Source organism: Hippopotamus amphibius, chromosome 17 (genome assembly GCF_030028045.1).
Source record: "Hippopotamus amphibius kiboko isolate mHipAmp2 chromosome 17, mHipAmp2.hap2, whole genome shotgun sequence".
NCBI classification, from domain to species: domain Eukaryota; kingdom Metazoa; phylum Chordata; class Mammalia; order Artiodactyla; family Hippopotamidae; genus Hippopotamus; species Hippopotamus amphibius.
The window spans coordinates 10,682,068-10,698,665 of NC_080202.1; the positions used below are offsets into that span (position 1 = coordinate 10,682,068).

The 16,598-nt window shown below is 56.7% G+C and overlaps 1 protein-coding gene across 4 annotated transcripts in view; it reads right to left on the reverse strand.

Annotated features, from left to right (window-relative positions):
- Positions 1 to 10,932, reverse strand: part of LOC130839852 (membrane-associated phosphatidylinositol transfer protein 3) — a 106,332-nt gene extending 95,400 nt beyond the window's left edge. For all 4 annotated transcript variants that reach the window (XM_057714430.1, XM_057714432.1, XM_057714431.1 and 1 more), the window contains exon 1: positions 10,843 to 10,932. In XM_057714430.1, the coding sequence (XP_057570413.1) occupies positions 10,843 to 10,888 (46 nt within the window). In that variant the 5' untranslated portion in view covers positions 10,889 to 10,932. The remainder of the gene's footprint in view (positions 1 to 10,842) is intronic.
- Between the last annotated feature and the right edge of the window lie 5,666 nt (positions 10,933 to 16,598).

The following is a 16,598-nucleotide window of genomic DNA, read 5'->3' on the forward strand; positions in this document are numbered from 1 at the left end:
CTGAAACATAAAAAAGGCAGAGGCCACAGGGAACACTGACCTGGGAATCCCTTCTAGGTGTAAAGCTAGGTCTGCCCCACTCTGCCTGTGGGGATCCTCTAAGCTTTTGATTCTTACCCAACAGGGTGGATGGCATGATGGGCTGACCAGCAATTTCCTGCCTGTGGCCCCTGGATGTACTGCAAGGGACTTTGAGAATCCAGATACACCATAATGGAGGACTTCTAACACGGATGTGAGACTGTTTCCCAAATGTATGTGGGGGGAATTCTAGCTAGTGCCATAAGACAAGAAAAAGAAATAAAAGGTATGCGTATTGGAAAGGAAAAAATAAAACTGCTTTTATTCTCAGATGGCATGATTGTTTATCCAGAAAACAAAAACTCTACAAAATCTACAAAACAAAAACCTACTGGAACTAATATTTGAGTATAGCAAGATGGCAGGATAGAAGTCCAAAATACAAAAGTCAGTTGCACTCCTATATATCAGCAATGAACAACTGGAATTTGAAATTTGAAAAACAATACCACTTACAATAGCACCAAAATAATAAAATAAAATAAAATAAGATAAAGAAGTGCTTAGGTATAAATTAAATGCATATGAAGATATCTGTGATTCAAAAAACTACAATCACTTAAAATTCTTCCTGATTTTACATTAATTTTACATGTTTTCTCAATCAACGGATACTAAAAGTATAAAAATTATCAGACATCCTATATTAATGTGCAAATATCCCTTGCTGTCCAAATAGATTCCATTCCTAAGAAAGCAAGAATCTGAAGAGTCAGGACAGTCATATTGGCCTCATCTATTCAGTTCCTGAGTTTTAGATGGTGAACAGCAAGAATTTAAGTAGTGATGGGTTCCTCTGAAGATGTATCTGAGTTGATTTGGTTCCTGAGTTTGAATAGTGAGGGTTCAGCAAGAAGGTCCTGGTTATGGCGGGTCTCATACCTGTACAGTATACACTCCACCCAAGAACAAAGAAGGGCAAGGACATTCCTGCCAACCTCCCCCTCTTACATAGAGCGTATGCTAGAGCCTGAGGAAAAGAGGAGAGCTCTGGAGTTTGTCCTTCCCTCACCACCCCCACCACATCCATCCTTGCAGGTCACTATCATCTTAGGTGACTGCAACACCCATTAACATGTATGATGGGCTCGCCTTGGTGAGAATCCCAGCGGGGAGAACCTGGTAGCGGGGAAGGCTGCAGGGAGGCCAGTTCAGCTCCATCTGAGGGAGATGTTCTCCCAGCTAGACGTGGGCAGAGAGGGAAGGGATTTTGGGTGTCAAAGAGAGCTGCCCATCCTGCAAGGGAGACGCTGGGAACACCGAGGAGAATAAGAGGGGGCGGGTGGGGCCCCTCCCAAAGCTTACACTCTGTTGGGGGAGGGGCTGGGAGGGGCAGGGAAAGCAGACCTGGAACAAGCAGCAGCAAAGATCAGTTCAGCAGTAGAAAGTGCTAGAAGAAAGTAAGATGGTCCCTTCCTACCCCCACCACGTCCTCCTTCCTCGACTGTCTCTTACAGTGTAATTACAGCCTAGAGAATAGACAGGCATGAAGGCGTGGATCTGTACATCCACTGAGGGATGATGACAAGGGCAATTGGCCCCGTCATCAAAAGAACTCTGTCACCTCTTCAAGTTGTAAAGGCTGAACCAGCGCTGTTTCTCCTTCCGCATGAACCCTTCACCTGATTGCTGACTCTTCTTTGTGGCCAAAATCTACAGTTGATGCTCTCTTCAAAGGCACCTTTTATCTGGTTTACCTTTATCCTCTTTGTTTTCAAAATGCATGCCTGCACTGGTTTTTAAATACACGCTGTAAGTTTGTTTAAAGCAGCTACAGTCCCTCCCTCCTTGCAGATGGCCTGCCCAAAGCAACCTCTGTTAAGGTGGGTCTGTGGGGGGATCTCAGTTATCTACCCTGGTGTGAAAAAGAACCTGTAAGAATGGATCATGTGAAGAAGCAGCCGACATCTGTCTTCGGGGTGGAAGACGTTTCCTTCGGCGCTTCCTCCAGTGTGCAGGTTTTTTAGCAAACGGCAAAGGTCATGCGTCAAAAAAGAAAAACAATGATAGACAGTATCTTGGGAGGGGTGTGAGGGGAAGACTTTTCTGAAAAGGTGTCAGATCAGTGGAGACTTGAAGGACGAGAAAGAGCCAGATATGCTAAGGGTGAGAGTGTACATCCGTGTGTGTGTACACACGCTCCTGGCACACACGTGTGGGGTGGACAGGAAGAGGATGAGGATAGGAGCCTTCTGGGAGGAAGGAAGCACAGGGGCAAAGTTACCCACGAGGGGCAGAAAGAAACCCACGTGGCCGGAGCCAGTTACGGAGGGGGAGACGGGGTAAGGGGAGGTGAGAGAGGAAATGAAGCCTGACCAGGTAGGGTTAGGGTTGGGGTTAGGTAGGGGGTCACTTGCCTGTCACGGATGGGAGCTCAGAACAGGTGGGTTTTAAGGCTCCAACCTCCACCCAGGGTCTATCACCTGCACGCTTTAGGAAGACAGGAACACAGATGCCCGAGAGGGTCAGGAAGTCTCCCAAGGGGCAGGGGGGCACAGATCTGGTTGCTAAAGGCCACATGTGGTCTTGAGAGTTAGAGAAAGTGGGCACCATGATCGTAGAACAGCGAGGACAAAGGCCCAGAAGCACAATCTCCTTGAGGTGAGTCCCTGCCCTCCATCTCTCTGCATTTTCTATGTCCAGTACAGGGTCCCAGGTAGAAGAGGGTCAAGAGGTGTTTGGTAAACAAATGAATGAAGAAAAATGATCTGCCAGCGGCTTCACAGGTATTATCTAAAGTAATCCTGGGACTTCCCTAGTGGCAGAGTGGCAAGAATCCGCCTGTCAATGCAGGGGACATGGGTTCAAGCCCTGGTCCGGGAAGATCCCACATGCTGCAGAGCAACTAAGCCCGTGCGTCACAACTACAGAGCCTGCGCTCTAAAGCCCACAAGCCACAACTATTGAGCCCTTGTGCCACAATTACTGAAGCCTGCGCCGGGAGCCTGTGCTCCGCAACAAGAGAAGCCACCGCAATGAGAAGTGCACGTACCGCAATGAGAAGTGCACGTACCGCAACGAAGCAATGAAGAATAGCCCCGCACGCCACAGTTAGAGAAAGCCCACGCAGCAACGAGGATCCAATGCAGCCAATAAATTAATAAACAAATACCTTTTAATAAATAAATAAAGTAATCCTAATCAAGCCCCCTGGAATAGGTGTCATAAATCCCCATCTGACAGCTCAGGAAATAAAGTTCAGAGGTGGGAAGTCATTCAATCGAGGTTATAAAGCTAGTTAAGTGATGGAGGCAAGATTTGAACCTGGGTCCATCTGACTGCAGCGTCTGTGCTCAGAATCACCATGCTGGATGCTCAGGGCAGGGGGGCCCATGTCTCCTCCTCTCTTCCCTCCCCCCAGGCTGCAGAGACCCTTCTGTGTCTCGAAGGCTCCGCTTACAGCCTCCAGCAGACTCTCCTTCTGTCCCACCTCCTCTACCACACATATTCAAAACTCTAAATCAGGATAAAAGAGAAAGGGGACTATCCCAATCCTCCCCCTGCAATCCAGAGAGAAACCAATGATCCCTCACACCCCATGATGTGCTGGTCCCCCAGTAGAGCTCGGGGTGGGGATGCCTAGTGGGCGGTGCTGCTAGGTGCTGTCCCCACCCCTCTCCCGGCCCATCTGCCCGCTGCCAGGTGCAGTGTGGTCTCCTCGGCCTTGTCACAGGCCTGGGTCTCCCCAGCGTGGGTGCAGCCAGAGGTTACCCACTTCCCCACCTTGGCTCCCAGGGACACGGGAATAGGCACATGGACGGACGGACAGGAGCCAGCAGCGGGCACTCTGCCCTGGGCAGCCCCACCGGAAGGGAGTCGCTGCCCAGCTCTTGGGAGCCCAGTCTGAGGGGAAAGACATCCCACAGCGAGGAAAGCCCTGGCACAGTAAAGGGAGGGAGGGAGGTATTGGCCGACTCTTCCCAGGCCAGACCTTGGGCCAGGGGGTGCCCGGGAGGAAGGAGTTGGGGGCAGTGCTGAATGGGCTCAATCCTGGCTCCTGGGTGCCAGCCTCAGGCCCAGCCCTCGCACAACCCCTGCACAGGGCACAGGACAGGGGCCTGGCCTGGCCTCTGGACTAAACGCCACACCTACCACATCCCAGAGGTGTGGACAGCACCTCCCAGAGGCAGACACCTTACAGGCTGAAGGGCCCGGAGGCCTTCCTGGGGGAGGAGGCCCAAGCTGAGCCTTAAAGGAAGGGCACACAGGGTTGGCCAGGCTGGGGCAGGGTGCGAGGGAGGAGAGACATAGATCAAAGCAATCGGGCCATTTCCAAGAGATGCTGGATCCAGAACTTTCTCCTCAAGAGTGAGAAGGCTGGCTCGTTGGAGCAAGGGAGGGGACACGGGCATCTGCTGTGACAGCCACAGCCCTGTGGGTGTTCAAGTAACACCCACCAATTTCCAGACCTCCAGGGACTCCCAAGCTGGCCAAGGTGGGCTGCCCGGCGCTGAGCCTGCGACCCGTTATGGTGGCCACAGCTTCTGTGCCCCGCCCTGCCTGAGGCTGCATCTGAAACTGGCCTGGCAGGCCTGCTGGACTCCAGCAATCCGTGCCTCGGAAGAGGAGGGGGCCGAGGGGGAGAACAGGGCTCGGTTGTGGGCTCATTCAGGCAGGTCCCTTGTCTCCAGTCTGTCTGTCTTCTCTGCCACACACACACACACACACACACACACGCACACACGAGCACGAGAATGGCAGGTTCTACAAGCACAAGCATCTGGGTCTAACTTCTGACAATCAGTGCTGCGGAAACCAACAGGCCGCCAGACGTCTCGTGGGCAGTGGGAGCCCCGTGGACATGTAGTGTCCGGAGCCCAAACGTGGCCCACACAGACACACACACACACACACACACACACACTTAGAATCACACTGCAGTGCTCCTCAGTTCTGGCCTGGAGTCCCAGGGGACCATCTGCATGCTGGATGCAGAGTGAGAGATGCATGGAGTCTGGGTGAGCCTCCTACATGCTGGCGGGGGGCGGGGGGGGGGGGGGACTCTGAAGACCCACCTCCTCTCTGCCCCTCCTCCTGGAGCCCTGCCTTCCTCCTCTCACTGTCAGCTCTGCCACGTCTCAATCAGTGATCTTAATAAAGGTCACTACACCACTCTGTGCCTCAGTCTCCTCCTCTGTAAAATGTGGGTAGTAACAGTCCTCCCCGAGGGTTGCTATGAAGATGACATGAGTGAATATTTGAAAAAGGTTTGGCATAGTGCCTGGCACTCAGTGCTATAAAAGGGTTTGTTAAATAAAATAAATAAATCATGATCTCCATGGGCCTTTCTTTAGTCCTTTCACAGGCGGAAGCTCCTGAGGTTGGGCTCATCTCCTTCTCCTCTAGCCCCTGGAATGGGAGCCCAGAGGGCAGAGTAGGAACTGCCCTCCTCGCCCTGAGGCTGGAGGTCCCTGAGCTCCGACACTCCTGGGGCTGCTCCTGGTGCACGATTGGCCCTTCTTTCCTCTCCACCGGCACAGCTCCCCGGGGCTGGCCAAGACCTGCTCTCTCTCCAGGCCCTGCCACCCATCAGTCTGGATTCCAATAACGTGTTGCCACTGGGAGGCCCCCCCCACCCCGCCTGTGCCATGTTCTTTCCCTCCAAGACCACGACAAATACCCTCCATCCCCACTCTACCCCAGCTGAAAGGTTTCCTTGACCCCAATGCTGGTCTGCTACCTGCCTCTTCTGTGCTCCCATAGCATCCTTTACCTGTGCCCATCAGAGCACCTATCTTCAGACTAGGTCCAGGCCTGCCTGTCCCACTGGGCCGTGGGTTCCCCCAGGCGAATACCTGGTAGGAATCCTCCCCAGGCCCATAGCCTCTCCCAGCCCAGGGCTGGGCACAGAGAAACTCTTGTTATGCTCAGCGTGGCCCAGCACCAGGTAGATCTCAGGAGGGCCCACTCTCAGGGAAGAATCCCATGGGGAATGTCCGCAGGCCCCCTCTCTAGGTCAGGATGAGTCTGACCAGACCAATCAGGGCCAACCAGCCCATGCTCAGCCTTCAGGGGGCTATGGAGCCACCCAGGGAGAAACAAGAGGCCAGGAGAAGCCGCTTCCAGAAAAAGGCATTATTGAAGGAAACCAGTGCTGGTTGGGGGTTGGTTGCTATAGAAACATGTCCTAACTATCTCCCAAACTGCTGTATGCGCCACTGATGAGCTCGTGTGCTGGGCTGTTTCAGGGGACATGCCGGGAGCCTCAGAAGGGCCTGGGTGCTTGGGTTCCCAGCACCTGGAGCCCAGATCCTGGAGGATCCAGAAGGAATCCAGCTTCCGGGGCACCCAGGTAGCTCCATCTGTCCAGAGGTGGACTCAAGGACTGAAGCTGAGACTCCGGACTACAGAATTTTCCTGAGACTAGCCACGGCCCAACCTTGACCTCGACCACAACCTAACCTTGAGCTGACCACAGATCAAGTCGCAATCTTCATCACAGAACAACTGGGACCCAATCTCAAACCAGGCCATGAAGCTGACCACAGGCCAAGCCACACACTAAGCCTTGACCCAGGCACAGACCCAGCCACACATTCAGCAATGACTCATAAAAAAAAAAAAAGAAAAGGAATGCCTCTAGCCACCAACTGTGGCCTGACCCTGGCCATAAACAGCGCCAGGCACAGTCAAGGCGCTGTATCATATAACTTCAAGGCTATGTTCACAGCTAACACTAAATTCTGTACAGCGTTTTACACCACTGCCAGGGATTTGCATGGCCTTCACTTCCCATCATCCGGCCTCACGACAGCACAGTGAGGTCAGTTCAGAAGGGCTCTGATCCCTCTTTGTGATGACAAAAGGGAAGCTCAGAGGGGGACTTGCCTCCTGTCATGCTCCCTGCACCCGGGGTGTGGCCTGGGGGTGGGATGACAACCCCAGTCTCACAGCAGGACACAGTTGGCCCAACCAGTTGCTTTGGAAAAAAATGTGCTTTTTGAAGACCTGCTGGTATCTCATAAATATGCCACTTAAATACCCATTAATTACCTTATTTAGGAGATAATTAGTGATTAATAGCTTTGGCTATCTATTGTACTTTCATTTGCTCTGCCAATCCGGCTCCCAACAGTTCTGAGTTATTTGGAACAAGTCTCTCAAGCCCCAGATGTCCCCCCTCTGTCCCGCCAGACTCTTGCTCCATAAGGGAGGGGCTTTCTCCTGCCTCCAAAGGGAGCTCCCAGAGCACCTGTCAATTCACCACTGATGGCTCTGCCACCTGCAGGCTCCTCAGGAGGGCGACGGAGGGCGGAGCCCAAAAGACAGGACAGAGGGGCCCCTTCCGGTCACCCAGGACCCACTGTGGAGAGCAGGGAACAGAGACCAGCAGGGACCCAAGCATCCAATAGGGCATGGGGAGATCAGATTTGGGGGCAGGGTGTCACAGACTCAGCAGAGGATGTTAGGGGCTCCTTTAGAGACCCCCACCTCAATAAGCCAGCCAGCTTTTTGGTAAGGTCACCAAAGGCTACCATCAGCCTGAAGAAAACAGCAGCAGGGGAGCAGCCCCTGTCAGCCACAGCCAAGGTGACTCCACCGGGCTATTCGTACTACCTGCCACTCTGGGGTTACTATAGAGCAAGGATGAGGTCCAAGGTTGCCTCTGCCCCGAGGCTTTGCATTTGATGCCAAATCACAGTGCCAGGAATCGCCAGCCGGGACCCCAGAGGCGGGGCTGCATAACGCTCTCACCACTGCTCCAGATCACACTGTACGAGAAGGAAACAAAAAGGCAGCAAAGGGATAAACACCACCCCACCCCACCCCCACCCCCACTGGGCAGTAATGGGAAGGCTGAAAATAGCTCTTTTTACCACAAGGGATAATTCCAGAGTTGCTCAGCTGAGACCAGCCTCACGGGAGGTGGGAAGCCGGGGGACAAGGGGGGTGGGTACGGCAGGCCAAAGGGAGTTCTGATCAGGAGGGCAGCGAGCTGGACCACTCCGGAGCCGTCCAGGAAAGGTCAGAGGTATATGAGTGGTGGGCGGCCACAGCCGTTCCGAACCTCCCAAAGACAGGCTCGTGGAACAGCTGCCACCCCTCAAGCCCCCAGCACAGATCCTGCACACCTAGATCCATCCCCAAGGAGGTCAGGAGCGCAGGACGTGACGTGCTCTGCAAACACTGGGCCGAGCAAACACAGCAGCGGCAGCAGACGGCTCAGAAGAGGCCACTCGGATCCACCAGAATTCAACGCCCCTCCCAGACAGAACCCGACGCGTTTCTATTTTTGCTTTCAACCCTTGTTTGGCATCCCCAGCTAACAGACGGCTGCTTCCCCTCCCTCTGGAATAATGGGTCATCTGGGAAGGGGAACACCTCCTTGCTGGCCTCCCCTGCCCCGAGTCGGTATATTAACAGGCTGACCCTCGAAAAGGAAGATGAGGCACCAGACCAACACACACACATCCCTCCACCAGGACACCTGGAGAGAACAGCTCAGCACCTCCCGTTTCCAGAGGCAGATGCATCAGCGCCTGCCCCCGGGGCCAGCCCTGACTGCCCCACGGCCACAAAGCCTTCCCTGCACGTCCTGAATTCACCCCACACTCAGGTCACAGCCCAAGCCCCTATGGGCCACCCCCACCCTTGAACCGAGCCCCGACGCCATCACACAGGCTCTCAGCCAGGCCCCAGCTTGAGCCATGGTCCCATCCACAAGCGAACCTCAAAAATGCCGCCCTGGAGAGAGCCTGGAGGAGGCAAGGGCAGGGGCTCCACTGCAGGGACCCAGCTCCCACCCCACAGCCGCTGACAGGAAGGGGGCACCCCACACGCATACCCCCATGGGGGCTGGTGGCCACATAGCTGCGCAGGCCTCCGCAGGCCCTGGAGGTGGCATTTACCTCCGGAGTGACTCACTAAGGCGCCCGTTCGTTTGCGAAAGGGGGTGCAGTGTAGCATTTTCCTTCTCTTTAGAAAACAAGAATTTTAAAAGAGGGAGTATAAAGAGATTTGAGGGAGTGGGTGGGGAGCTCAGATCCCATTTGATTTCCAAACTCATTTCTTACGCATTCTCTCCTCCCCCCTCCCACCCCCAGCCCTTCCCCTGGGGGCCCTGGCCACCCCGTCCCTCCTCGTTTGTTCCTCGTAGCTCCAGGCTGCAGATCTGGTGATGGGCTGGGCCCTGGGACCCCCAGGAGGCAGGTACTCTCCACGTCCCAGTCCTCAGTTCCCCATTTGTCCTCCCCGCCCCACCACCTTTCTGGGAGGGTCCCCATGAGGGAGGAGATGGGAGGAGGTGAGGGCCCGAAAGGCACAGTAAAGCCAGCAGGGAGGGAGGCCAAGAAGGAAAAGAGAGCAGTGTTTGAGCTGTTGCAAACTCAGAGCTGTCCTGTCCCATATCCCCTTTTACAAATGAAGAAACTGAGGCCAGAGGGGCAGTCCAAGGGCAACCAGTGAGAGAGCAAGGTCTGTTCTTTGTTACACAGTCAAACTCCTAGGAATGCTGAATCCAAGAGAAGAAGAGACCTACCTTCTAATTCCAGCTCTGCCTCTAACTTTATGTGTGACTCTAGAACCAGACACTTAACCTTTCCGGGCCTCAGTTTTCTCATCCATAAAATGGGAATATTAGCCCTACTTCAGAGAGATACGGTCATGCCGTTGGAAAGGAAAGCATGTTGACTGCTACCAAAAAAATGAGCCAGATTATTCCCAGGATGCTAATCGCTGACCTTCTCCCTCCCTTTTCCAAGCCTGGAATCCTAGAGAATTTCTGGGAGGTACCCAGATCCTACCGAGAAACTCCCAGTCCTCAAAGCCTCACTGGTCTTGCAAGTTCACACCCTCTGTCCTTGAAGACACAAGAGTTCAGAGAAAAACCTTTTGCCTTTCTGACCTCTGTCTCCCACCTGCATAATTAACAGGTAGGACCAGATCTCCAAGTCTCTTCCAGTCATGAACTGTCACCATATACTAAGATGTATCTGAGAAAGCATCACACCTACTGGCCAATCTGACATAGACATGGCCCCAGCAAGGGGGGCCTAGCCATGTCCTCATACTCTGTGTCCCACCACTGGACTCCAAACACCAGCCAGGACACAGGGGCCTCCAGCCGGGACCAGGGTTTCTGGGGCCCAGGATCACGTGCTGGGGTGGGACTCTGTTTTAACTTTGCTGTCTTTGACTCACCACACCACACCACAGCTGGGGCTAAGAGGCATCAAAGAGTCTCAGCTGGGGCCTGCTGGGGCCTGCCAGGTCGACTGCTGTGACAGGTAACTCAGCAGAGGAACCAGAGACCAGCCCAAGCTCCAGCACTTCCCTGACTGCACAAAAGGCCCGAAGGCTTCCTGGAGGCGGAGTTTTAGAAAGGCCTTGAGTTGGGACACTGGCATCTGACATGGCCCTAGCCTTCTCCCTAGAAACCTGCAAAGGTACATTTGCAATCTCCATGCAGAAACGTGATGCCCTTCCCCAGATACACAGCAAAACCACCTGGTACCCTAAACCTGGGAGTTCCTGAGTCGTGTCTCAAACCTCCTGGCACCTCCCCAAAGGCCTGAGAATCCCAGAGCTGGTCCCTTTCCCAAGCTTCCAAATGTGCCGTCCCCTGAGAGCTCCGGCCATTCCCCCACCACCACCCAGGAGCTGTGAAGCAGGGGGCCCAGAAGAAGGTCTGGCTTTGGGATGGTGAGAGGGCAGCTGACTCAGCAGAACAAGGTCCAAGGTCCGAACCAAAACCCTGGAAACACAGGTTCTGGGCCCAGCTCTGCCACCATCTTTTTCTGTGGCCTTGGGGCAAATACCTACCCGTCCCCAGGCCTCTGTGTCCCTTCATGGCGAGGGCTTTGAACATGAGTTTCTGGAAGCGTCCCCCCAGCTCTGCCACTATAGGATCAGGATTTTACTGACTCGGATTACTGGGTTTGATACACTCCAGCCCTCTGGCTCCTCCTCTTGGAGCAGAGGCCAACACCTGGGAGCAAATAAACTGGTTCCTCCAGCCGGGAAGGGCCAGCCCTGGGGCCGCAGCCCAGCCTCTCCAGAGGGTCCTGGCCCAGCCTGAGAGGTTCCAAGACCTTCCTGGCTGCTGTCTCTGTTCCTGCCAGGCAGGGGCCTTCCACTTGCCCTGCCCCCTGGGCGGGCAGACACCCCTGCCAAGCTGCCAACCTGCTGGGGTGCAGAAAGAGGGCCAGAGGGGCCTAGTGAAGAAGGGAGGGGCCGTGCAGCTGGCAGGAACCAGCACAAACCCTTCCCAACTAAGACAGCCCTGCCAGGCTGGCCTTGCTCTGCCCTCCCAGGAGCAGCCAGAGGGGTCTGTCAAACCCCCAAACCTTACACATCCCTCCCATCTTTGATGCTCTCTGGAGTTCCTCTCGGCCCTCTGCGCCCTCTAGGAACCCTTCACTCCAGCCACACAGATTTCTCCACCCTTGGGCCCCTCCTCCCCCCCCCATTCCCACCCTCCATACGCACCCCTTTCCCATCCCAACCTCCTAGCCTTGCCTGTTCGTGGAAGCCTGCCCCTTGCCACCTTCCCGTCCAAATTCTGCCAGCCTTGAAGGCCCAACTTCTAGAGACATCCAGCCTTCGCTGTTTCAAGCCTCCACTGGCCTCCTCTCTGTCTGCACCGCACTTGAGGCCTGCCCCCCAGGGAGATCTATATTGTAAATTGTCATTTCCTGGACCCTCCCCCACTGCCGGCCCTCACCTCCCTATTGCTGACTTTCACCCCCAAGGTAGGCCTCTCTACTCCTATATCCACCAGACGGAGCGCTCCCTCAGGAGGACACTAAGGGCTCTCCTCCCCTTGCCTTTTCTCTCAAGACTGGACAGGGGACACCATACTGATGCTGGTCTGGGTGACTGAAATCTCCCCAGAGATTGGGTAGTCACCCATTTGGGACCCACCTTCTGCCATTTATCCAATCCTTTCTAAGACTTGATTACATTTTCTCTTGTACCTGGGTTCTCCTGGCAACATGAAAGTCCTTTTCACTGCCTCCCTTCAGCTCCTATGTGACACAGTTGACACGCCCATGGCTGGCTGCTCAGGCTGTGCACTGCACAAGTCCAGGGCACCTTCACTAAACTACAACGTGATGACCTTGGAGTCATGCCCCGTGGTAGCCCTGAGGCCCAAACCCCTATCTCTAGTCAGTGGCTCCCTTGGCCAGTTTTGGATGGAACACCTCACAGGTCAGAGAGCAGACTCCCTCATTCACAGGCCAGATTCTCACAGCCTCTACCTTTGGCCATCAGCCTCCCTTGGTTCTAACATCACCCCCCAGAGTGGAGGCCTGATCATTTCTGACTGACCATCAGTCTGTCCATCCACGGTAGATGGTCCTGAATAGCCACCTCTGTCTGTGTTACATCACCTCCTTGGGCCTCAGTTTCTCTAGCTGTAAAGAGAGGGACTGGGGCTCCTGCCTCCGAGGACTCCCTCTGTGCTAAAGCTCACCAGTCCATCCTACACAGACTCTGACCTCCGTGCACACATCACTGCATGCTGTCTTCAAGTCTGCGAGCTTAGAAGCCTTAGGAAGAGAAGGGACCTTTACAAAATGCAAAGGATCCTGGAACAGCTAAGAAGAGGAGGAGTAATCCGATCTTGCTGGGGTCAATCCCAAAGGCTCCTTGGGGTGGCAGCTGAGTGTGGGAGGGAAGAGCCTGGGTGGTTTGATCCACAGAGGAGGGAAGTCTGTGCTGCCCGGAGGGAAAGGGCCAAGCATGAAATTGCAGCAGGAAAGACAATGTTAGAACAGCACGAGGCACTGAAGCTCAAAGCAAAGCAGTTTTTCACCTGTCACTGGAACAAATTCCCACGGACTCTCAGTCCAGAGGCCAAAGGACCCACAGACCAAAGTGGAGGGACTGGAACTACATCTCTGTTCTGTGAGAGGGCTGACCTATGAGGGTAGCAACGGAGAAAATCCATCACTTGGAGTCCTTACAGACCAGCTCTACATCCAGGCTCTGCCCAGACCTTCTAGGCCACCTGGAGGGAGCTATTTCTCTGAGTGTCTGTTTCCAGATGTTATAAAAGAGGAAGAGTAATACTTCCTGCCTCCCGGGATGGTTGTGCACGTTGCCTGGTACCCAGTACAAGCAGTAATGGTTAACTGCTCTTGTGATGACAGTGCTCGGGCAGGTGATCTGTGCAAGGGGTGTGCGTGCACTTGCACACACGCAGGCGGAGCGGGGGCAGTGGGCGGGACACACGCCCTGCCATGTGCCCTATGGGAGGAGTGGGGGTGGCTGAGGACCCAGGGAGACAGCCTTTTCTAGCCTCCGGGTGTCATCTCCCGGGTGCCTCCCTCAGGAGGGGAAAAGGGAAGGAAGTGAGAAAGGGGGTGTTCAGATGTGTTCGGTACTTGCTGTGTCTCACACCACCAGCCCCACCCCAATAGGACTCCTCGGGGACAGAACAGGAGTATATTCTCAAGCACCCAAATCACACACCCAGCATATGCACGGGGGCATCCGGACCTGGCCCAGGGTCAGGGCAGCATTTGTAGGGTGGCAGTGGATTTACACACAGTCCAGCGGTATCCAGCCCAAGTGTGCGCAGGGGTGAACTCACACTCATTCCATCACTGTCATCGCTGATGGGTAGAGGGTGGGGTTGGTGCCCGACCAAAGCCGAGTCCAAGGGGATGGCATGGCACCTGCCAACGTCACAGGCTGGGTGTGAGTTCACGGTAGATTTACACATGCCAGCCTTCCAAGGCGGCCCCGCTGCGACCAGGTTTGCTGCCACCGTCGCTCCGCCGCCCTCCCAAGGCACCATCGGACCCAGAGAGCGCACACAGGAGCAGAGTCCCCTCCACCTCCCGATCTCAGTGCCCAGCTCCGGGCCTGGCACAAAGCAGATGTTGGTGAATGAACGTCTGGCTGAATGAATGAACGAAGGACGAACGCCCACTCCCTCACACCGCGGGCTACACAGCCTGAGTCTGGGGGGGAGGCAGAGCCCTGGGGACCCCAGAAGAGGCCCCCCCTTCAGACCTCCGCACCTGAGGCTCTGCCTCCCAGGTCCGGGAGGGGGAGGGGGCGGGGCGGCTCACTAGCCGGTGCGGAGCGGGGCACCCCTCCTTCCCCAGAAGAAATCTGGGTCTCCTGACCGAGCTGGGGGCGGGGGGGGGACTGCCGCGTCCTGGATAGAGCGAGCGGCAGGACAAGGGGGCGCGTCCTGGTTGGCGCTGGGGGGCGTGGGATGGAGCGGCGGCCGCGGGACCTCGCCTTCGGTCCCCGCGCCCGGGTCTGCCCAGGGCCTCGGGAGGGCGGCGATCGCTCCGCACCGGCGGGCTGGGCAGAGGCGCCGCAGACCTGGCCCTTTCCGGCGGGGCGGTGGCGAGGGGACGCGGCGTCCCACGAGGTGACCGGGGGCGCAGGAAGGACGCGGGGCGCGCCGAGCCCCCTCTCCGCGCTCCCGGGGACCGGCCGCGCGGCCCGGCCCGAACCTCCGCCCACCTGCGCCGGGGGCTCACCTGGGCCGGCGGGCACCCCCCCCCACCCCCGAGGCGCGCGGGTCCCTCCCCCCGCCGGCAGCCCGGCCCTCCCGGCGCCCGCCCTCACCTGCACGGCCCGCCTTGGCCATGGCCCGGGCGGCGGGCTCCGGCGGCGCTGCCCGCTCTCCTCGCGGCTCCCAGCCCGGCCCCGGCCGCCCAGCCGCCTCCGGCCGCGAGCGGACTCCGAGCGCCGCGCGCCGCGCCCCGCGCCCCCGCCCCGCTCGCCGCGGCCGCCGCCACCGCAGCCGCCGCCTCGCCGCTGCCTCCCGCTCCCTTAAAGGCGCCGAGCGGCGGCCGCGCCGGCCCCCCCGCGCCGCCGGGGAGGGACTGACGGAGGAAGGCGCCCGACGCCGCCCCCGCGGGCCCGCACCCCCGCCGCGGGCCGCGGCCGCCGCTCCGACACGCTCGGCTCCGGGCCCCGCACGGGCGCGGAGACGCGGAGACGCTGCGGTCCCGGCGGAGATGGGCCCGCGGACCGGGAGTCGGGGGCGGGAAGCGCGGAGACCCGGCGCTAGAGACAGCCCGGCGGCCGAAACACCGACGGGGAGAGGCGGAGAGAAATTCGGAGAGACTCGAGTCCCTGGCACCCGCAGGAGGACAGAGAGCAGAGGGGAGAGAGAGAAGGAAGAAGGGGCGCGGGGAGGCTCCCACGAAGCCAAGAGGGAGGTGGCTGCAGGGACCGGAGGCTGGAGACGGACCCCTCCCTCAGCCCCCACTCCCGGCTATCGTTTCTAAGATCCACAACCTGGATCTGAACTAGCCTCAGAGGGGAAGGGATTTCTGTGCCCTTAGCCCTAAAGGAACATGCAAAACATATGCAAAGCCCACCTGGGATTCCAGGCTGGGGCAGTTTGGGGAGGCCAGGAGACTAGCCTTTGCTTCCCAAATCTGGGATGCAGACACCCTGGTGGACAGGCCCAGAGGAGGCTGGGGAGATTGGGGTTGTGGCTTCTGCCTGGTGGAGGCCAGGGGTCCACAGTCCAGCCCCAGCAGGGGGCTGGAGGTGGCCGGTTGTTTCGGTGGCACCTGAGTTGTTGCCAGATGGGGGCTCCAGGGGAGAGCAGTCCTCTCCCTAGCTCAGGGCTGGGCCAGATCTGTGGGCCCAATCAATGTCTAACCCGCCTTTGGCAGCTCCCAACATCCCCAAAGCTGGCTGCCTGGCTCTGCTGCTGGAAAGGGCTAGGCTAGGGTATCTGCCCTCAGATGACTTTTCAATTCCCACCAAACCATCCCTTGAGAAGATGCCCTCTGCTTCCTTCTGAGGAACTGGGAAGGGCTAAAACCCAGTCACAACCTGTAGCCAGGCACTCCACACACCCTGTCCCACACCTGCCTTCCAGGGAAAAGGATAATTCCACCCTCAGGCTAGCCATGGTCCCGACTCCAGAGTCCCATCAGCCTCTCTATGGAAATAGGGCACATATGGTGCTAAAAGGGTCCTCAGTGGGCATTTAGCCCAGCACCCCTCCCACCTTGGGGGCTTTGTCTCCATCCACAGGATCCCCATCAAGTGGCCCTTCAGCTTCTGGTTTATTACATCCAAGGACAGGGAGCTCAGGACCTCAAACGAGACCATGACAACGTTTCCCCTCATTTGAGCTGAAATCTGCACCTCGGATGACCCACTTGTGAGTTCTTCTGGGGCCTCACTCAACAAAACCAAGGACCCTCTGTCCAAACCCCCTCGTGTGGCTTCACCTAGAAGGACCAACCATCCTGGTTTGCCAGATTTTAGCACCGAAAGTCCCACATCCCAAGAAACCCTTCAGTTCCCAGAGTTCTGGATCCCAGAACCAGACAGCAGTGCTGACCAATAGACAAAATTTCAGAAGCTCCGAGGTTGAAGCCAGAGCTCTTGGCCAGTGTGTGCCATCCATCACCAGCTGGGAGCGTGTGAGTGAATCCCTGCAGCTTTTCTCCATCACTCAGGCATGATGGGGGCGGGGAGAGCAATGAGTAGACAGGTGGTATGCTTGGGGCTTTACATATATTATGTCTTTTAACCCCCAGGCACTCAGTACATACTACCCTCGGATGTCTTGTATTATCCCC